At 35.6% G+C, this 23210-nt stretch overlaps 1 protein-coding gene across 9 annotated transcripts in view; it reads right to left on the minus strand.

The window, feature by feature from the left end:
- Positions 1 to 23210, minus strand: part of DLGAP1 (DLG associated protein 1) — a 419465-nt gene that overhangs the window by 141438 nt on the left and 254817 nt on the right. For all 9 annotated transcript variants that reach the window (XM_068671536.1, XM_068671535.1, XM_068671534.1 and 6 more), the window contains one exon: positions 148 to 1173. In XM_068671536.1, coding sequence (XP_068527637.1) covers positions 148 to 1101 — 954 coding nt within the window. In that variant the 5' untranslated portion in view covers positions 1102 to 1173. The remainder of the gene's footprint in view (positions 1 to 147; positions 1174 to 23210) is intronic.

A 23210-nucleotide genomic window follows, 5' to 3' on the forward strand; every position in this document is an offset into this window, starting at 1 on the left:
TTATTTTTAATTTCAGCTGCATGGCCCCTTGTTTAGTGATTAGAAATCTCTCAGGAAAGATGAAATATCAGAGCAAACCTCCATCCCTCACAAACACCTGTGACATGGCAGAGCACAGTTAACAGAAATCAGTTCTCCACACTGTACCTGGAGGTACTGACATGACCGTTCCTGTTGACACGTCTCTGACTTCACCACTGTCTGGTCCATGTTAACTGATGCTTTCTGGTAAACTTCACGGGCTCTGCTCACGGTTAATGTAGAGGACCAAGAGCTTTTCTTCATTAACTGGGAGTCCAAATTCACAGGCAGGTTTGCACAGGTAGAGCACTTGACATCATTATTGCTTCTGGATGACTTCACAGTATGTTCACTAATAGTGTTATAGGCTTCCATAAAGTATTGGGAAGAAGAACGATCAGGACATCTTCCCATGGTCATGACCCCACTGGGACCATGATAAATGCAAACATCATTGTCCAAGTTGTCATCTGAACTCCACCATCCTGATGCATTGGATCTGGGCTTACCTTCTGATCGCCTTTCTTTACTCTTGCTGCGCTTCCCATACCTCATTGTCTGTGACTCCTCTGGGCTTGCTTTACTCCCATTGACACTCCCCTTGGATGGTCCCTCCAGTGAATGGGACTTGGTAAAGAGCTTTTGGACAGAATGAACCAGGTGCCGGATCCTCCCTGGGCTGTCGCTGCGGTGCTCCATGGCAGTCCGCTTGTACTGCAGAGTATGGTAGCCATCCCGATTCAGGGGCAGCTGCCGCTCAAACTGGTCCAAGAGGTTGGCAGGAATGCGATTAGTCTTGTTGGCAGTTCCATGGGGAACCAGAGCACACTCGTCCTTAAGTTCATGGTGCGAGTTGTAATGTCTCCGAGGAAACGTGCTGCTGGCAATCTGATCATTGTACGGCACCATACACTCTGCCTGAAAAGAGTTCCTTTGAGTGTAGTAAGGGTGGTCTGCAGGATGAGGGTCCACTGGGTTTAACAAATATGGCTTCCTGTCCGGGTGATGTGGCAGACTGTCACACGGAGGGTCACAGGTAACCCCATGATGATGACTACGGCTGCTAGATAATCCCTTCATCGTTGATGCAAAGCAAGTCCCAAAGTCATCTAATACGTATGGCTATGCAACAGGCAGGTCTCAGACAAAGGCCTACAAAAAATGAAATACAGCAGAAGCCATGAGATATTCAAGCTATGAGAGAAAACAACACGTGCACTTTTAGCATTCATTCTTCTTATTATAAAAATAATTGGAATAGACCTTCTCGTATTCTTTTTCTCACATAATCTTTCCCATGCCAGTAGTGATACGGGATGCCTAAATAACATGCAAACAAAATGATTTTGTTTTCACCAGCTAGAACACAGATGCAAGAACATTTTCTGATATTGAACTCGCCATTGCTTGCTAATCCACAGCAAGATAAGTATCACTGCCTGTACTCTAAAACCTCAGTCCTGAAAACATGCATGGGCAAGGGCCTTCTAGGAGGCCTTAATTGATCATCTGTATGCTTTCATGACCAAATAAGTGCATTAAGAGATTACATCCCTAATGGAGTATTTTGGGATTACTTTGGGCCAAATGAAAGACATGGTGCAATTACAGGAAAACTTTTCTCTGGCTTTAGTGCATATCTGTTCATGATTCAAGTGCAGTTTTACTTTATCTGTGTTGCCTGCCGGACTGTGTCTTGAGACAGTGCCAAACATGATTTCCGTAAGTTTTAATTTATTTTAATTAATTTTATTTATTTTAATTTATTCAAATTAATAATAAAACAACAATACATTTCACTATCAAAATGAAACCAGACCAGCTGTTTAATATTGGGTTCATTTGGGGTTGTATCTAATGTTTACTTACCCCTAAATGTAAAGAAAAAAAAATCTTCCTCTCATAATGCATGGCTTGACTTAATTTTCCATAATTTTACAGAGCACTAAGCAGTGTTTAAGTATCCCTTCTCCCTATGCCATCAAGGGAATTGATATAGATAACACTCGTACATTGCTTTAACAGTGTAAGGGATTTCAACACTTAATATCCACTTGCAGTTATTTGGCCCTGAAGTTACTCACAGTGTTATAGACTGTTGTTTACTGCTAGTTGAAAAAGAAAATCTTCATCACATGTGATATAATAATCACATGGTTTGAAGCCAGATAGCCTCATTTCAGCTCTGCCACCAGCAAAAGGCCAGACACAACTGTTGCTGCAATCTCTGAGCTATTAATGCATATATTACAGGGTTTCAGGAGTGCTAAAACTTTCTTATGGTACCACCTCAGCTCCTGGTGGGCAGATGGGAGACTTTAGAGTATGCCCTGTTGTACTGCACACAACTGGAATGAGAGTCACTCAGCTACATTATTCCCTTCCAGAATGGCTAATCGAGTGTTACTACCAGAAATGTCAACCCTGAGATCTTTCCTAGACTATTAATAGATATTGCAAAAAGCTTTCCCCTACTTTCTTTCAGTGTTCTCTCAGATACAGTTCATGTTTTAACAGGTTGTAGACATTTTACCTACTGGTAAATTGGCAACAATTAAGTTTTCTAAAATAGCTTAAGCTGATGTCAGTCTGGAGAAGCCTACTTTGCATTTCATCAGAACATATTTCATATTTTCTCCTGAATCTGTGGTAAGCTTTTTCAATATGTTTCAAAGTTAGAGTGGATGTCCTTCATTTCACTCCCCCTCACTGGATTCCTAAAATACAGAAAATGTTCATTCTCAGGAGACCCTGAATTTGAGAACCAGTTTTCAAAATACCACAAAAGGCACTTGAAATACTCCAAATGCATGAGTTCACTGGCTTACTTGAAGAGGACTAAGGTGCCATGGTCTGAGGCACTTATAAAGAACAAAAACTGTGTATCCAGAGAGCTAGCCTTGTCAATTATACTGAAGTGACAGTACTATAGTATATAATCTACCAGTTCTATAGAGTTTTTATATCCCTAACAAAACTCCTTTAAAAATACAATATATTAGAATGTGTAACAGACAACATCCAAGGGGATGTAGTAGTAAATCCATTACTTGAAACATTGAAAATATGACTTGATCAAGAATATCCACTCAAGAACAATACCACCAAAGGATATAAAGACCAAATCAAAATTCTCCAATCTCTGTTACCTATGAATAGATATCTATCATACTTGAATGCTTGTGAGAGCGAGGCTTCAGCCAATTAATTTTTATTTCATTCCACTAACAATCATGAAAGAGCCCTCCAGATGATTAATCTTGATTATCTTAAGGCTAACAATAGATGAGTATGCCATATAAGACAAAAATAGTAGAAACTTGCCCCAAAGACATGAGAAAGACACAGAGGTACAGTAACGTGTGTCATCCCCAGAACCAGTGATATATTTTCCTTTTTTTTTTTTTTTTTTTTTTTTTTTTTTTTTTTCTTGTTATCTGTACGGCTATGAATTTTTCACTTTTTTATGCTGTGGAAAGCCATAGACGAGGCCTACCAAAGGATCAATAATTTACAGAATAGTGAAGTCATGACAGGTACAGAGAATGTAATTGAATAATTAAGAACATGTAGTCTTAATATATTGATGAAGCAGAATGGCTGGGCTGAGGAAACACAAGAAACAACCTGATTTATAGGCTGGGACAGAACAGCTTGGAACATCTTGAAGGCAAAATGAGTTTAAAACCTGTGGGTATGGTTTGACTGATGAGGCCAGCAATGTTACAAGAGGTATTTTGGATGGACTGGCAATATGGATGCTAAGGAGAATGGGCAAGAAGTCTTAAGAAGTGAAAAAGTTTATGAAAAGTAACATGTATCTCTTATAGAGAAAAAGAATGGGCTTTCCATAAATCGTGGAGGTAGATATAACAAACTTGGCTAAACACTGCTATATGAGCTTGCATGACATGTAGGATGGTGGAAATGTTTAAGAGAAAAGATAACATTTAGTTCTACACCCATTTTGAATCTGAGCTGTCAATGAATCTTCCATGAGGAAGTGCTGGAGAAAAAAGCAGAAAATAGATAGGATGATCTACCGAAAAGGAATGAGAGGAACAAACACAGGGAAAAACAGAGAAGATATGCTTGTGAAAGCATATCACAGAGTTACAACAACAACAAAAAAAAAAAAAAAAAAAATTGAAGGTGGATAAAGCTTTGCAGGAACAGCAGATTGAAAAAAGGAGTAAAAAAAAGAAGTAGCATAGAGTGACGGACAAACGAAACACAAAAGAAATGGCAACCACCAACCTGTGTTACAAGAAGGGGTGATGGTAAAGGTTTCAAAACCTGGGAAAAATTGTAATTCAGAGTAAAAACCATTTATTCCCAACTCTTATACTGGTGTATGTGTAAGAGTTTTTCTGCTACAACCACATGGAAAATCTTTATTGAGGTATAGACCCTGAATTTACCCTGTGCCATTTATGTTAAAAGACCACGAGAATTAACTAGATTGTAGACTTGCTTTACTTCAGTTACAGTATTGAAAGTGGAATGAATTAGAAACAAACAAAAATGTCCCAAGGTGCACCTTCCAGTAAGGAAAGAACAAGTATGATGTGCTCTGCAGTGAAGGAATAACTGGTGCTTCTCTTAAATATGTAGTGGGTAATTCTTCTTCATGGAAAAAAATAACAGTACCTAAATCATCCTCACACCTCAGCCCCACTATAATGTGTTAATATGTTCAAACATTTCTAGAATAAATAAACTTTACTGTCTCATCTAGTTCCATCAGTATTTTTCAAAAAGCATGCATCATTTTCTATAATTGTGTTGGCTGAACCTATCAACAAATGTTTAGTTCAATTAACAGCTGGAGACAGGGCTATCTTATCATGTCACGAATAGCTGAAAGGAAGCAAATTTAGACTTTTATTGTATTATTATTTTTTTGGCCAAACTAGGAACATTTAATTACTCATGAAAGAAGGGAAGATAATTGACGAACATATTGCATATTAATAAACAATAGAAATAGCAATTCCATGGACAGCAGACTAAAAACACTTGATAGCATGGAGTAAATGAGATGTTAAATAGATACAGGATTGCGAGGTTGAAGAATGCTTATTACTTTCAGCATTCACATTCTGTTTGCTTTTGTTTTCTTGAGGATGCCCCAGGTAAGAAGGATACAAATGTATTCACCCTTGCTGCTGATATGGTGTCCCTAAAGCACAACAATTTGTTGGAATCACTTAGTGGCCAGAACAATGCATAATTAATTATAATCTGAAAATTAAAGTGGAAATGCATACAAAATAACAAAACCTGAACGCATAAAGTACATAAACTTTCACAAATTTTATTTAACTAATCTGTATTGCTTACTTGTGTGTTCCAAATTTATTCATAAAACATGTCTTCAAGAAACATATTCTTTCCTTTAAAAATATGTGCAATCCTTTCTCTAATAAAGGATTTGCTGATATGTTACATAGCCCCTCCAATTTTATTGCACAAGACTGAAGAATTATGTTTCTTACATTGTCACAGAAAGCTGTGAAAAGCAGTGAGGTAGCAAATGATTTCACTAAAAACATGCATATATAGGTATATAGAAAGTAAGCAGATAAAACAGGATAATGTAGCAGGTAGTACAAAATGAATAATTAATAACTCAAAATGACTACTATAATCAAAAATGGTGTGTGGTCATTAGTGACTTATAAATCTTCATAATTAGAAATTTCTTTGATAGGATCGATATGAAGAGTCAACACTGAATTTTATTTCAAAAATCTGAATATGTTGTGGCAGTTCAAGATTCAGAGCAATGCAAACTGCAATATGAAAAATATGACATAATGCAAAGTATAAGGTCAATAACTACTAAGAAAATTGTCAGAATAGCAATGATATGTATGTCAGTGTGTGTAGCTTAATTAGAAAAACAAATGAGATATAACAATATACAGAAGGTGGTCAATGTAACTATATTATGTGCAACATGCCAACAGAGAAGCCCTAGTTAAATACCATCAGGACCATAGCAGCTTAAGCTTAATATTGTGCTTGTTCAGAAACTAAGGAGTGAGAGATGTTGGATATTTTTTGTCCAGTGAATACAGTTCTAAGATACCTTTAAGTGAGTTAGATGACACTTCTGAATCCTCAACTTTAAGCCAGGTTCAGAAAGCAAAGGGCTGATGCACAGCAAGAAGGCAATATAAATATGTAATGCCCTATATATATGGCTCTGACTGAGGAAGGCATGTAATCACATGCACAAATTGAAACATGCATTTGGACCATATTGAGACTCATACCTTAGATCACAGTGTTTTTGTTTGTTTGTTTGTTTGTTTGTTTTAAAGAAATGCTGGGTTACTGTTTGAAGTGAGAAAATATAAAATATGCATTTATGCATTTTAGCAGTACGATTTGTAGTCATGCTACCGTCTTATGTACTATGGCAAACAAAGAAAGATTCTCATTTCCATATCGAACAGCATAGATTCTCAGCATTTGCTTATTTATTTACTCACATGCTATGGGATGTTCCCTGGGAAAATTCTTTCCCTCCTTCCCAAACTTTTACAAACACCAGGAATGTATGTTTATGCTCAGAATCAAACTTTCACATGCTCCTCACTTTACAGTGGATCACTTTATCCCAAAGGTCTTGATATTTTGCAGCCATTCTGTATGGCCTTTCTGTTATGTTTCATCACAGTAATGAAAATTTAGACATCAATAAAAGGATACATACTCTAAAAAGCATCTATCCACATATTTTATTAAAGGTGTTCAGAAGAAAATGAGGTTTCACATTATTTTCCTAATTGATTTTGGCATGTAATATGAAAGATACTGTGCCTTGGGTAAAACTCTCAGGAGAATGTGTGCATTTTGCTTCCCTGTCAGCAGTCACACCAGGAAACCAATACTTACAATATAATTTAATTTTGAACAGGAGAAGGGGAATCATCAAGAGAAAAGTTTTGAGCACTAACATAAACATTCTAACAGTAAGTGGGAGTAAGGGGGGAAAAAATGTAACTGAACTCTAGGTGACCTCAGAGAAGTTCCATGAGAACTGTATCCATACAGAAAAAAAAATAGAGAAAGCCTCCTTCTTAAAAGATTTAATAAATAACAGTAATAATAATAAATCCTGTCTGCATCTAACACTCTAACACTCTTTAGTTTGTGTATACTTGTGGTGATAAGTTTCACATTTACATTTGATGACTGTTTTCATCCATGTGCTTTTGGTGAGAAGCTGTGGCGGTCAGTAACTGGGTATTATGTTCCTCGAAGGTCTAGGCTTGTGTTTCTTTTCTTCATCTCTGTGGCTAATAGTAAGTTGATTCTTCACTGGGAGTGTCACAAAAACTGTAGTCATTAAAGAAACGTAGCATATAATTAATCTCTGAGTCATATCTAAATACATTACAAGGTCTGCAAGAATTTCGGCAGCAATATGTCAGCAACATTTTGACACAGACTGATTTTTTTCAATCCTGCTAGAAGTGTGACTGGCAATAGGCAGGATTGCATGCAAAAATCTTGGCTCTTCAAATTGAAATATTCAACTGTGATCATCTGCTCTTCCACTCTCCTCATTTGCACACACAATTAACAGTTAGCTTCTTAGAAATTCTGATCTGCTCCAGTGAGTAATAACTAGTATGTAATTAGACTGCTCATGCATTTTCTGTGGCAGAGGACACAGAGTTGCTCTGACACACTAAGGTAAAGCACATTGATTGGAGAATCTGTGGTGAATTCCACCATGAATTCAGAACTGCCAATCAATATTTTCTTTTCTCAGAAAGAAGACAGTCAGGAGATTATGTCTGTGTAATGTGCATGTAAGAGTATTGTATATATATATTAAGCCAGATCATTTGATAAATGGCATATACGCAGCATTGAAGAATATACCTCATATGTAAGTTTAGATATTGCATTTTATTCTCATTCTGCAGGATGATGAAAGTTCTGACCTTAAGCTTGTTATTGTAATTTATTATTATTATTATTATTATTATTACTATTATTATTATTATTATTACTATTATTATTATTATTATTATTATTATTATTATTATTATTATTATTATTATTATTATTATTTTAAGCAGTATCTACGCTGAGTTTCCAGAATGCTCTTTGGGCTGGGGAAACACGGAAAAAGGATGAAAAGGAAGATACTTCAAAATTTGGAACTAAGTTGTCATACACATATCTGGGTTACTCTCTTTTGGGTTTCCTATTGTCACGCCTAAAGTCTGCAACTCTAGAGACCATTCACTTGCTTTCCTCATAGAAGATTTCTTAAAATGAAAGGACTACAGTCATTACTTTCTAGCAATTGCAGATAATGTGATGTAGAATGTTTCTCAGGATATCTCAGGATTGCAAAAGGAGGAAAGTACCAGGGACATGCCATGTGTTTCTACAGTACTGATGGCCCCTAAAAATAGAGGGGCTATCACAGTGGCAAAAAAACAAACAAACAAACAATAAAACATACAGAATTAATTAAGTGATACACATATAGATATTACATATATATATATCCTTGCATGCCAGTCACTTATGTATGCTGAAGGCTTAATTTTTTCTAGTTGGAATGAAATGTTCAGCAGATAAAACCCACATTCAGTGTATGCAATGTGCAGTACTTTCCCTGTGAAAGTCAAGTAATTCCATGCTCTGCAATGTGGCCATGCAGTGAAAATGAACACCCTTGCACTAAAAAAGCACTCGAACCTCATGGCAAGTACAATAATGTGACCAAGCAAAGGAGCCATTGTAGAATCCAGTAACTGTTTGCCAGTGATCTAATGGAAGCTGCCAGTCAAAGTCAGAACTTGCACTATTACACAGCACTCAGCTGCATGGCTCACTAATACATTTTCTACCACATTATTACCTGCTCTGCAAGTCTTTAGCATGACATGTTTGCAGTAGGAATTGTAGTTAAATTACTGCCTGATCTTTCCATGCCAGAAGTTTTCATGATCTTAATATCTTTTCTGGTTGTATATTGAAGACATGATATTCACTGACAAGCCAAATAACTCACTGTTACAGCTTACAGCTTTGCATTCCTTATTATTTAGAAAAAAAAGCTAAACATTATGTTAAATATTTCTTTCCCCAAAAAAGAGCACACAAGTAATTTTAATTTAATGAAACATCATTTTATAAGACACTCTACAGCTCCAGACTTACTCACAGACCTTGACCTCAACTAACAGAAATAGAGATTGATTTCCTTTAAAAATATTTTTTCAAGTACATTGTGCTCTTTTAAGTCCAAGCAAACGTGAATTCTACAAAAACATAAGATCACTAGGGTCTCTATGCTTGCAGATGGCCTCCCATCTTTGCTTTCAATTGGTAGCTCAGTTTGAGTGGTGTCACCCCTGAAAATCTGTTTTCAGTCCCAGAAACTAATAAACATGGAGAAATAAATTTACAAGTGTCATCACAGAGAAACTTTATGGAAACCTTCATAGAATCATGGAATGCTTTGGATTGGAAGGGACCTGAAAGAAGATTTAATTCCAGCCTGTCTGCCATCGGCAGGGACACCTCCGACTGGACCAGGTTGCTCACAGCCCCATCTAACCTGGCCTTAATCACTTCCAGGGATGGGGCATCCACAGCTTCTCTGGCCAATCTGTTCCAGTGCCTCAGCACCCTCATAGTAAAGAATTCCTTATACCTAATCTAAGTCTATTTTTTTTTTTTTAAGTTAAGTTTTTTTAAGTTAAGCCATCACTCCCTGTCCTATTACTGACAGAATCCCTCCTAGCTTTCCTATAATCACCTTTTAGGTAATGAAGAGTTGTATATATTTGTAAAGCCTTACAGAATCTCTCTGAAGACCATTGGTAAGATTTTTGATGATAGTTTTAACAGAATGACACTACAGAGCCTGTTGAGCTTTACAGCTGGACAGCCCATATGTTACCCTTTCTAGCCCACCAGAAAGAAAAAAAAATGCAAAGTCTGTGAAAATGCCTGTTATTTTAACTACCAGTGAGAACTACCAACAAGAATCATAGAATCACAGAATCATTAAGGTTGAAAGAGACCTTTAAGATCATCTGGTCCAACTATCACCCTACTATAAATGTCACCCACTAAACCATGTCTCTAAGTGCCAGGTCCAACATTTCCTTGAACCTCCACTGGTGCAACTTGAGGCCATTCCCTCTGGTCCTATCACTAGTTTTCTGTGAGAAAAGGCTGACCCCCAGCTCCTCATACCTTCCTTTCATGTAATTGTAGAGAGCAATATGTTGTAGAGAGCCTCCCCTTCTCCAGACTAAACAACCCCAGTTCCCTCAGCCGCTCCTCACAGGGCTTGTGTTCCAGGCCCTTCATCAGCTTCACAGCACTTCTCTGGACATGTTCCAGGGCCTCGATGTCCTTATCATGGTGATGGGCCAAAAGCTGAACACAGTACTTGAGGTGCGGCCTCACCAAAGCAGAAACCAGCGGGAAGATCACCTCCTGCTGGCTACACTATTCCTGACACAAGCCAGGATGCTGTTGGCATTCTTGACCACCTGGGCACACTGTTGGCTCATGTTCAGGTGAACATTGAGCAACCTTAAATGCTTTTCCTCTACACAGCTTTGCAGCCACTCTGCCCCAAGCCTGTAGTGCCGTATGGGGTTGTTGTAGCCAAAGTGCAGGACCCAGAACCATGGAAAATGTACTTAGTCATATTGGTATTATGGATTATTGACTGTATCAAGAAATGTCAGCAATATGATTACCTTGCCCTGTCATGGACGTATTCCAGATCCTCCCAGGTCAAGTATCCTCAGTATTATATTTTGATACTCACAAGCTGTATTCCCAACCCAAGTTTCTGCAGTGATGCAGTAGGAAAAGAGATGAGGGAAACTAAGAACATTCTACTCATATCCAAGGCCAATAAACTTCTGTGTGGGAGAAAACTGATAGAATAAACAAAAGCCCTTTCTGAAGATATGAGATAAATCAGCTCATCAAATGAGGTAGAAAGTTCATTGGGTTGGAAGAAAACAGTCATGCTTAGAACAAAACAGATTTTGTCTTATTTTAACCTTTTCCTCCAACTCAGTCTGGACATCAAAATACTAAACAAACAACAACAAATCAAACCAAACAAATAATAAAACAAAATAATGACAACAACAATGAAAACAAAATAAAAACCACCTTGGTTTGGCATGGAAACCTCTTAGTCAAAGGCAGAGCCTAACAGGACTGTAACATTGAACTTCTGGATTTTAAAGTTAAAAAAAAAAAAAAAAGAAAGAAAAAGAAGCCAACTAAAAACTGACCCAGCACTCTTACATATGCTGTAGCATATAAAGAATATATAGAATATATGCAGTTAAAGAACTTTAGCTATCTTAAAGATAAATATCTTTATCTATCATGGTTATAGTAACTGGTTCATATTTGTTGTTGTGTATTTGCTCTTATATATTAGATGAAATGTAAATAATTTCTATTTTCATAGTAGAGCTACAAAATGGAGTTATATTTGTTGTATGTCATAAGCCACTTGTTCAAATCAACTTGTCTCACTTCACCTCTACTGACATAAAAAGTAAATAAGAAACAGAGAAACTAATTTTCAGAGGATGAGATTTTCTACAAATATATATATATATTTTCTTTTTCCTGTAACACTAGTTACAAATAACTCGAAATGTCAATGAGTTTGAAAGTGGATGATTTTTCATGAAATTCTGTGAGAAACGTTTGGGAGCTGTGGCAAACTGGGAAAGAAAATTTAATTTATAAAGAATCTGAAAAAAAAATACCGGTACTTCTAAAAGGTAACTTAAATTTATCAAGTAAGAACTCATAGAGTTCTTGTCACATGAAAAGTGCAGAATGGAAAGTCTGTGGAGACAGTGCTCTTTTGGCAAAGTACAGCAGCTGTATTCCCTCTTGGTGAGTATCTTGGCCTCTAGCAGAGGACAAAACATCTCAACTTCTTTGAAGCTTCATTCAGTACAACCTAAACTACAGAACCATATTTAATCCATAAATTTAAAACAGCAATTTTAATTAAGAAGTTTTACAAAAATCCTGTAACAGCTACTTTTTCTTTGTACAATATTCTGTTTGAAAACATATATATGTACACATGTAAATATATATATATATTCTAAAAGAGAATATCTCTATTTTTTTCTGCCATTACTTTCCACTGTGCCCATGCCTCTTAAGTGGATTTTTTTTTAATGCTTTTTTTTTTTTTTGGGTAAATAGTTTCAATGGTGCGGACATATCTGAAAAAAAAAAGTAAATTTAAACGTTAAAAAATATTTCTGCAATGTTTGAACCAATGTGTTGAGGTATGCACACAAATGGCATACGACAAGAATTATTGTAGGAGCTATGCTTATCCAATTAAATATCAGAAAAAAAAATTATTAATATGCAGGTGAAGTCAAAACACAGATTAATTTCTGAATACAGAACACTTTTATTGAATCCCTGCAAACATCCTAAAAATATTTCATAGAAATATATATATTTTCAGAACAGTGAGCATACCTGTGGTGGTTTTACCGTACTGGGCAGCTAAACCCCACAACCGCTCTCTCACTCCCCCTCCTTTAGATGAGGAGGGGGAGAAGTAAAGCAAAGAACAACTCACGGGTTGAGATAAGGATAATTTAATTAAAGGGAAAATAATTATAATAATAAAATAAAGACTACCGAACTAACAATTTAACTAAGGGGAAATAAAAAGGGAAAGGGGAAAGGGAGGGGAAAAAAGGAAAATAAAAAGAAGGGAGGAAAACAAACAAACAAAATAAATGAAGGCTATATGGAAGTGCAGAGGAAAGAAATTACTCTCTACTTCCCACAAATGAGCGATGATTGACCACGTCCTTGAAGCAAGGCCTCAACGCACGCAGCCGGTGTTCGAGAGGAGGACCGACGTCTTCCAAACGAGAGCCCACCCCTCCCCTCTTCTTCCTGTTTCCACCTTTTATTGCTGAGTGTGACACCACATGGTATGGAATATCCCTTTGATTGGTTTAGGCCAGCTGCCCTAGTGATGTTTCTCTCCTCACCTTTTGCCCACCCCCTAGGAGGGTTAGAGAAAGGCCTAATACTGTGCCACTGCTGCTCAGCAGCAGACACAACACTGGTGTGATAACACTGCTGTTCCAGCTACAAGTACAGAGTACGGCACTGTATGGGCTGCTGCCGGGAAAGTTAACATTCCAGCCAGACCCAATACAATACCTTAAACATTCCAGAAATTGCTTTAAAAATAACTTTTAAATCAGGAGAGGCAAAAATAACTGAACAAGTGACTTGATGAAATTACTCATTTTGAATAATAGTCAGTGATGTTGGATAGCTGAATAAGAAATATGAATAAACATGCTGAGAACTTGAATTATACAGGTAAGTTTTCTAATTTCATGGAACTAAATTGATTTGTACTTGACTGACCAATTTGTCTATATCTGAATAGTTTTTGAGTGAACTTTTATCAGTTTGGTGGGGTCATTTGGTGATTCATGCAGAACCTTCGATATGGGGAAGAATAAAATGGTACCCTCAAGTTAGGTGCCACCTAACTTCCTTGTGCAAGTGCTTCACATGCATGTTTGAAAGAAACTGAGATCTGATGATGAGGTGTTCATTGCACTCTGTCCAGAGGTTCATCACAAATCACTGTGCTGAGATATAGAAAATAGTAATAGAATTTCTTACTTTTAGGATGCCTTAGGCTCATAGGCACATTAGGCATTTATACATTGGGGCCTCAAAGGTAATACCAAAGCACCAAATTCTGTTTTTATGATAGCCTTTGCAGAACCTCTCACATTGCTGACATCAAAAATAAACAAAAATAATTGAACTAAAATTTTATATATACATTTATAGTTAAGAAGTCTAAATAGGCTAAAATACAGTCAAGAATATTCCACTTCTAACTTCTCTGTATTTATTAAAGAGTGTTCATTATAACCGGGAAATCAAAGTAAGGGAGGGAAATAGTAGAAGAGAAAGCACAACTTTAAAAGAAAAAGGAAGTGTGAACTTTTTTTTTTTCTTTTAACAGTGTCCCAACTGTTATAACTTTATAGATCTTAGTAGTAAAATTAAATAATTACTCTTGACTGAGAACATATCATGAGAATGAAAGCAAGTGGAATATACTTAATCTCCACTTTTAATATGTGTTAGTTTAAAGCAATAATAAAAATGCATTTCCATAACGTTTAGTAGGTACAATTTTAAAACATTGATAATATACTTTAAAAGAGAATGGTGTTAGTGACTCATCATTTCATCACATGGAACTATCATAAATGAAATATACAGTAAGAAGATATGAAATTTATTTTATAACTAATGCCAAATGATAAAGTATACTGTACTGGAATAATGTACACTTTAAGATGAAAAGCTTTATTTCTAGGTTAAACTGCAAAGCATTTTGTCATGAATTCTTTAAAAAATGAGTTAAGTAATGTATTTTAAACTAAATTAAGCTCTAAATTCTGAAAAACTGCCTTCAGAGTAATACGTAAGTGTGTGTTAAACATTTCCATAGCATTGAAAATACTTCAGGGAAATGGTTCTTTAAAAGAGAAGCCTCATAAGCAAATCTCTATACATATACATATATATCGAGCTGTTGGTATATGCAGGAGATCATAATAATTATTTGTGACTTCTTCCTCCTAATTTCATTATATTTCAGGGTGAAGGCAGAGTACTTTACAGTCTACTTTAAATTGTGTACTAAAAAGCTGTAATCCCTTAAACCCCAACAATAACACACAGCATTTTCACTTTACATTGAACCATTTACATTGTAGCTAGTCAACAGAAATCTGTTATTTCCTTTCAAAACATGAGGTTCATCATATATTAAATGGCAGTGTTATGATTTATGCTTAGAATGAGACATGGCCACTATACAGTTTGTACCCATAAAAAATATGGGTTATAAAAACCATACATAACTGCTACAATGGCACCACAACTTGTTGACACAGAGAACACCTCCTATAAAGATTGTGATTCTGGTTTTAAAGATATAAAGTAATGGAATCTACAACATATCCAAGTAAATTGTTCTGGTAATTATCAGTGCTACATAGCTGCATCTAAATGACTGGTTTCCACTTCCAGCTAATAGCTCTTGAGTTTCTGAAAAGACCTTTTTAGAAGCCATCTTGAGAAACTTTCCCTCATGCTGCTATACTGCGAAACTATTTCATTGTCTTCTCTTTCGTAGCCTCAATTGATTGGGCTTCTTAAATCACAGTAGAAAGCAGGTTTTCAGGCATTTGGTAACCCCTGAATCTGTTTTCCGTCCAGCCATTGAATACTTTATAAAAGACAATTCTGATAAGATATACACATTTTTTTTTTTTTTTTATCAATAAATTTGTTGACTGAAAATATACAGGAACCTTGTCAGAGCAGGGCTTGGGTCTTTCCCTTCTTTTCCTGATGAAGAACCTAACTTGGACTGTAAACAGAGTACAGCAGATAACATGCAAGAAATTTATTTACAGCTGTCTTCAGTTCACTATTTTTGTTTGTTTGTTTGTTTTGGTTTACTATTTTTCAAATTCTTGAATTCTCACACAGAAAACCAGTTTCTCATTTTAACAATAATTATCTACATCAAAAGTGTATTAAAAAGTTAGCCTGTGTTTTCACAATTGTAACTCAGAATCATATCCATTGACCACCTAAACTGATTTTATTTTTATATTTTCAGTCACTACTGTTTACCAATGTTAAATCTGTACTACATGGAGAAAAACAACAAACAAACAAGCAAAACAACAATGAAACAACAGCACACAAACAAAACAATGAAACAACAAAAACAAAACAATTTCCCTCTCTCCCAGTGTTGTAAACTTTGAAGTTTTTCCTCTTTCTTGGGAAGTTCACAGCAACACCAGACTTTGTGATCCTTATTGACTCTGACAGTCAGGCTGAAACAGCAATGCATGTGAGCACTAGCAAAGAAATGGGACACATCCCTGTTACAAAACTTGCATTACTGCAAGTATAATATACAGTGTTTTTTCAGAGTGTACTATTTAAGGCACTTTAGACAAGATCCAATGAAGGAATTCTGGATAACATGTGGTTGCTGTTGGAAGTGTATAATTTCTGTAGAACCTCTTTCTGGTAAATAAAAGGACAGTGCTTTCAATAACCATTTTGAAATTAAATGAACATAAAAAGTCAAAATGTAAACACATTACTATTTTTTTTTAGCTTATAGCTGTCATCTGCTTAAGAGATATTAAGAAACTAGTCATTTGTATTAATTTATTCCGACTGTAATATGTACGCATTGATATTCTGTATCTCTTCAAAGAACTGGCAGCCATGAGTATTTAGGGTAGAGTTTAGTTCTGCAAATGATTATAAAATCCCTAACTATTATCTGAATTATTGAAGCTGAAACAGAACACAGGAAGTCATGGGTTGAATCTTCTGCTGTAAGCAGGCAGAGTCCAGAGATCTGCAACACCGTACAGATGCAGAGGGTTTGGCCATTTGTGCTTTGAACTTCTGTGTTTGCAGCTCAGGATAGCTTCATTGAATAAGGTGGGCTTCAACAGTGTTGGGATATATATTTCTTTTATTGAGTCTTTTCCTTCCCTTTTCTTTCAGGTTTAAGAACATATGTGCTTAAGATCAGATGAAAAGGCTCATCATTTTCTTTCTTCATCCTTTATAACAGGCTTTTGTACAGCAGTATGAAACAGGAAGACAAGATGCTTATGTTCCACACACGAACTGGAAACGCACCAAATAAGAGCATACAAGTAAAATCAGTGACTGCTGCTATTCTTTTTATGAGTGAATACGTAGAATGTTAACAAATGATGATCCTGTTCTATTTATATATTTATTAATTATGATAAGCACTTTGTAGACAGACCATAAAGCTGTGTTCAGAAGAGCCTTACATACTTTAAAAAAGTCATTGCTCTCTTTTCAGGACAGAAAGAGACTAGCAGGTCAAGGACATCTGTAGGGAAAGCTCAGAATAAAACACTGGAAGCAGCATGAAGAGATCTCTGATCTACCCTAAATGGATAGGAATAAGAAAAAGATGACAAGCCTGCTAAAGCTTTTAACGTTGGTTCAGTTCCATAAGATGGATCTAAAGGGAAATTTTTATGGTCTAAATACAGGCACTGAGTGTGATCTCAGACAGTTACGGTGCATCTTTGAAGTCTATCGGAGAGATGAGGGATGACAATAAAAATGATTTGTTAAGTATTATTCCTTATGTTTCCTGTGGCAATAAGGTTTATATAGTCTCCCCAATCTGTGTATTCAATTCAATTCTTCTACTCACTACCTAGCCTCCTGCATGGGCCTATTTCAAATTTAAACTGTCAGGGATTAAAATAGACTTGTTTACTTCCTGAAAGTTTTGGGTAAAGAGAGGCAAATCCCACATATTTCCTGATGGGAAGAAGCCTAACAAGAGCTCGAATCTTCTTACATTTGAAAGAATCTGCTATTTTTGGACCTGGGCTCCAGTGGTATAACCAGGGAAATCATCCCGCAACAGGACCTTTCCAGGATTTAGAGTATGGGAAACAGTGGCATCTAAACATCAAAAATAAGGGTAAAATGCACAGAAGATATTGTGAATCCTCCTTCCTTATTTCTTCAGAAAGCACTGGCTTCTCAAGTGCAGTGTCCAGGAACCTGGGAAAGCCAAGGAACCCATGGACAGATGGGTTCCTTGTCAGGTTTTGCACAAAACCCTTGTCAGGTTTTGCACAATCAGTCTTCAATGTCTGGCTGATGCAGGAGCTGCTGGTAGGCTCAGATGTGGCCAACTAATTTGTTCTCTTTGGTTCTTCAGTTTTTATCCTCTTAGATGACTGAGCATCTCCTGTGGTACTCCTCCCTTCTTTTAACAGGTTTGGAAATTTTCATCTATGTGCTCAGGTTGACTTGTCCTCTGTTAACTCTTACATCACATTCAAAAGAACATTTTTACTTTATAGTTTAGAAGGGTTGTGTGACTATTTGGACTGTATATGCAGGGTTTTTTTTTTTTTTTTGCCACCTTCTCATAAACTTTTGAATTCAGACCTGACAAATGCAACCATAGTGGTTGTAAAGATAATTACACTCTTACAGGTTCTCATAAAAAATTAGGAACTCACAATATGACTGAACATTTACAAGTTCACTTTTCATAACTTTTTATTCCAGTGTTGGATTAGTCCAGCTGAGGAAAACAGCTGGACTGCTACTGCAAAAACAGTTCTATGTGACAAGATTAAAGATACATATGGAGAAACAAAAACACCACTATGACTCAATTAAGTAGGCAGCCAGTCAAGAAACACAAAGCAATAGAAAGACAAATTTTCCAGTTGACACCCATGCATTATTCACACAGCTGCTTGCTTTATGTTATGATAACAAACATATTGCTATCAGTATCTTTAATATTTTTATATTCTAGACTTTTGAAAGGTGTAAAATCTATTGATATCCAAGTAAAGAGTCATCTCCTTCTAATACAACTTCCAAGAAGAACAAAAAAACTTTGTAAAATAAAAAGTAAAATTTTCAAGTATTTTAACGCTATTTTAAAGTATGGATTAGGAAAGTTAATCAAAATAAAGACTGTAAGACAACCTTTTTTACACATAATGACGTTGACATAAAAGGTGTCCAATACCTATTGGTCCAAACGATGAGGCAACCTATTTAAGATAAATCAGAACTTGATCTGCTGTTTTATGTCTAACTTGGAAATATAGAGCATTCTTGTGAAAGTAATTAAACAGAATGATAAATAGATTATTTGAGTTTAATTATGACAACTGTGAAAGCGTTATGTTTGTCTCCTTTTTCTTGATGGTTCTTTTCACATAGAGGGAAGCCTAAGAAACTAGAATGTGCTGTATTAGGAAGTCAGAAAAGATTTGAATGTTTTTTTTTTTTTTTTTTTTTTTTTTTTTTTTTTTTTTCTGATTTTAATTCATTGGTAAAAATTGTTGATTTTTTTTATTTTTTATTTTATTTTATTTTATTTTATTTTATTTTATTTTATTTTATTTTATTTTATTTTATTTATGGAGGCTGTAAATTCAAAATGATCTCAATAGAAATACTTCTAATAACCAGAAAAACAAAACAAAACAAAACACACAAACAACCACAAAAGAACCAAACAACAACAAAAACCCCACCTTAATTATTGTAACAAGTGGCTGTGTCCTGGGTTATGGCTACGTTTCATAGCACAACCCTAGTCCACTACATGGAGGATACACTACATCCTCATGGTGTGGGGGCAGATTTGCTGTGGTGTCTTTCTCTGATTCGTTAGGTGAAGCTGTACTCTTTCAATAAGCAACCTGTGCAAATCTTAGAACCATTATTCATAGGCTCCTGCCTACACCTTCTTGCATGGTCAGTTCTGTTGTTACCAGACATAGTGGACACCATTCTCCCATGGCCACCTGAACAATTGCCCCAAGCAATTGTTCTTGTTTTTCCCAAATACTAACTATGATTAGACAATAAGATGTGATTAAGAATACAAAACAACTTATTAAAAATGCACTGAAAATCAAAGTTCTATTTGTTTCCCTAAGCTGCCAATATCGTTGGTATGAATAATAGGTAAAACCAGGGTGTCATGGATGAGATTTACCCAGAATGCAACGACAATGCATGAACATCCAGTGACAGTGTTAAAATAAGGCCTCTGTTTCAAACCATTTCTAAAGGCCAATGGGATACCCTCTGTCAAGTTAGAATTATTGGCAACTGAATTCCTAGTTTTCAGTATTTTTGTTAAATACTTAATGATATGATTTCTTTTCAAGCTAGTTTCAGTCCTAAATGAACACCACAGAACATATTTTTTTCCTTTATGATGCAAGGGACAGTTTTCTTCCATTTGCTACAATGGAAAACTTCAGCACACCACTAACTTCCTTTTGCTTTAAGATGATTTGCCCTTAGAAATACATGCTCAGGAACATATATCATTCTTATTATTATCATTATCATTATCATTCTAAAGAGTAATGTTCTGGTTGAAAGAGAACACATAATGAAGTATGATAAGAAACATGAAGAGAAGTGAGAAATATGAAATTTACGGCTAAGAGAGCTTGGCTACATTAGAGGCAGAGGAAACAATAATAAGCAAATAGACTTTAAAATGCCAGCCTGAGAAAACCTTTCTGTTTCACCTCAGTCAGTTACATCTCATGGTACACATTTCTTGACTTCTTGGAGTTCAGGATATGCAATGGCATTCTCTGTGAAGCATGAAGAAACAGAATGTACACAACTTCCCAGAACATCATATGATACCAGAGAGATGAAGCGAAACAGGAATGTTTCAGTGACGCCCACAGGAACAGTCACAATTGCCAAATTGTCAGCATGCCTCTGCAATTCCAGACCACGGCAAGCATATGGGTAGTTTAGGCTTTCTGCCATTAGACTAGATTAGCTAAGCACATGGCTCATGCGTATTTAGTCTAGATTTGTTTCAGTGGAAAAAATATTTCCATTGCAAGTAGCCTCCTGGACATAGACAAGAAGGACAACTTCCACTAAAAAGTCTACCGCTACCTTGTGTACCCATGAGGTTCTTTTGTACCTCCCTGGAAGCACTACTAATGTGATCTGTGATTACACATCTAAGACCATCAACTGACGTGTGAAGCAGAATACTCTTCCCTTCTGTGAACACAACTGACAGTTCTACAACCCCCATGCAACAGATGACACTACTGAGGATTTTCATTCTGTTTCAACTCAAGCAGTCTGTACAGCAGTAATTCGTTCAAAGTCTGCTCTCCATGAGCTTCCAAAACTATTGAAAGAAAGATGCTGACCAAAACACTTTGTGAAAAGCTGCTCTGTATCTTTTGGAAGAGAAAACTTCATCTCTGATGAAGTTTCATATTTCAAGTTTCATTTTCTTTAGAGAAACATCAGTCCCAAAGTAAAATGAATGATCTAACTTTTGTCTCTCTAGAAAAATTATAGATTCTGGTATATTCTGCACTGCCAACAGGTATTTGCAAAATGACTATACAATTTAGTATGTTTTTAAATGCATTTTCCTTCTGGAAGGTTATTCCAGCAATTAGTGTTTAAGTTTGCCATATATTGACAAAACTGCAAAAAACAGAATATACTGTCCTGTGCTGCAGTTGACTAAGTTGCTAACTTCCACCAATGCTGAATGAACTAAAAATATGGTTATATAAAATGTTTCTTCTTTTGAAGTTGACCTGGTTATTTATATCCCAGAACGTAACAATGCTTCGATCTAGGAAGTTTTCCAACTTATATGCTATAGATATAATAGTAGCAATAACATACCTGTACATTTGTTCCATTTTAAACAAGAATCAGAATATAAAATGGAACAGAAAGTAAATACTAAGTCAAATACTGGTTAACACATACATACCTCATTCTGTAGACATACATGCTTAATTTTACAACCTTGAATAATCCTATGCAAATTAATCTATTTGCAAATATAAATTCATAATAAGAAATATTTATGAAATAGAGGACAACATGTTCATGCCAAATTCACAGTTGAGTACAGCACTTAAAATATTCTTTTAGTGTCTGCCTCCCATTTTTTGGCATACTAATTGAATTTTCTTATGCACTGGCAGCATACAAGAATGATTTGATCAAGAACTCTTTAAATATTAACAGTGAGCCAGAGGAATATCAGAGGAAAGAATTGTGCTAGTTGCAATGTAAGTGCAAACATATGCAATGTTTATTTCTGGCAAACTACTATTGTGGTCTGTCTTACAGGCCAAAAACATTATTACACAGCATGCTTTAATTAGATATCTTCTCAATTAATATAGAGATTTTTTTTTCTTTTTCTTTTTTTTTAAAGCCTGTTAGTCTTCACGTCAGGTATCAAATATTTTTTTTCTTGATACTTAAATGTTCTGTAAAACTGAAAATAATCAATGAGCTATATCTATTTTTAATAAAGGGGTACTTTTAACTACTCATGAGTCTTATAAACCTTAAACATACAACTTTAGGCAGGAGTTGAAAAAGAAGCTGTATAGTATTATATAGGCTTGGACTTAAGCAAAAAGTACCACATACAGCGTTCAGCCAGGCTAATCATGTTCTTTGCTAAAGTTATCATTCAATGTTGACAACTATTAATAATTTTTATGATAAAAATTATTCCAAGTAAAATGTTTTAAAAATAGAATCTAGAAACATTTTCTATATTATCTATAAATCAGAAAAACATTCATGATTTAATGTATTAATCATAGGAATCTAAGTGTTCTGGCAGATCTTCACATCCCTTTTGTCTGTTTGTACACATGAAAGTTGCTGCTTGCACATATTAGAATGAAGAGCACTCCAGACTGGGTACACAAAAATAGGTATGTTTAAATAGGTCATAGCAAAACTTGTTTGTAGAGGCTGAGGAAGAATAAAAACTCTGACTTTGGTCATGGGTACTTTCCTAATAGATCTTGGTTACACTGAGCATCATATTCTTGAGAGTAATTTTACCATTTATAAAAAAGTTACTTTTATGCTGCTTCACTACTGAAAGCAGACATTGACGTGAATTATACTATCAACTTCTTTAAGGTTCATTTACAACAATCTTCAGGTGTACTGAATGAATCTGTAAGCTTATAAGACCATGTCACTGATACCATCATGAATCTCACAAGGGTTTACTACCATTAATGATAAACTGTAAAATACTGGTAGTTTTACAGATATTGCAACTTCTAAGACATACAAAAATATTCTTGAATATTCTACTTTTAAAATGATCGTTTAAGAATGCACACATACAGTGTATTCCTATTAGTCAGAGTTATTTGTGATTTATGCATTATATTATCTCCAAAAAATCTGCTTGCCATATTCATGACAATTCAAACACATTCACACATGCTCTTACTCATCATCTTCATGAATATTCATTTACCCAACATATTTGGAAGCATGGGTCTTCTAAGAATTGGATAATCCTTCAGGGAATTTTGCATTTTGAAATGGAAATCTTATTTTTTTTTTTCCCCTGGGCAGTCCTCAGTGACTAGAATAACGTGAAACTCACAACTCCACCCTTCATTCAAGACCACAACAACTTTCCCAAAAAAAGAATGAAATGA

Source organism: Anas acuta, chromosome 2 (genome assembly GCF_963932015.1).
Source record: "Anas acuta chromosome 2, bAnaAcu1.1, whole genome shotgun sequence".
In the NCBI taxonomy this organism is placed as follows: Eukaryota; Metazoa; Chordata; class Aves; order Anseriformes; family Anatidae; genus Anas; species Anas acuta.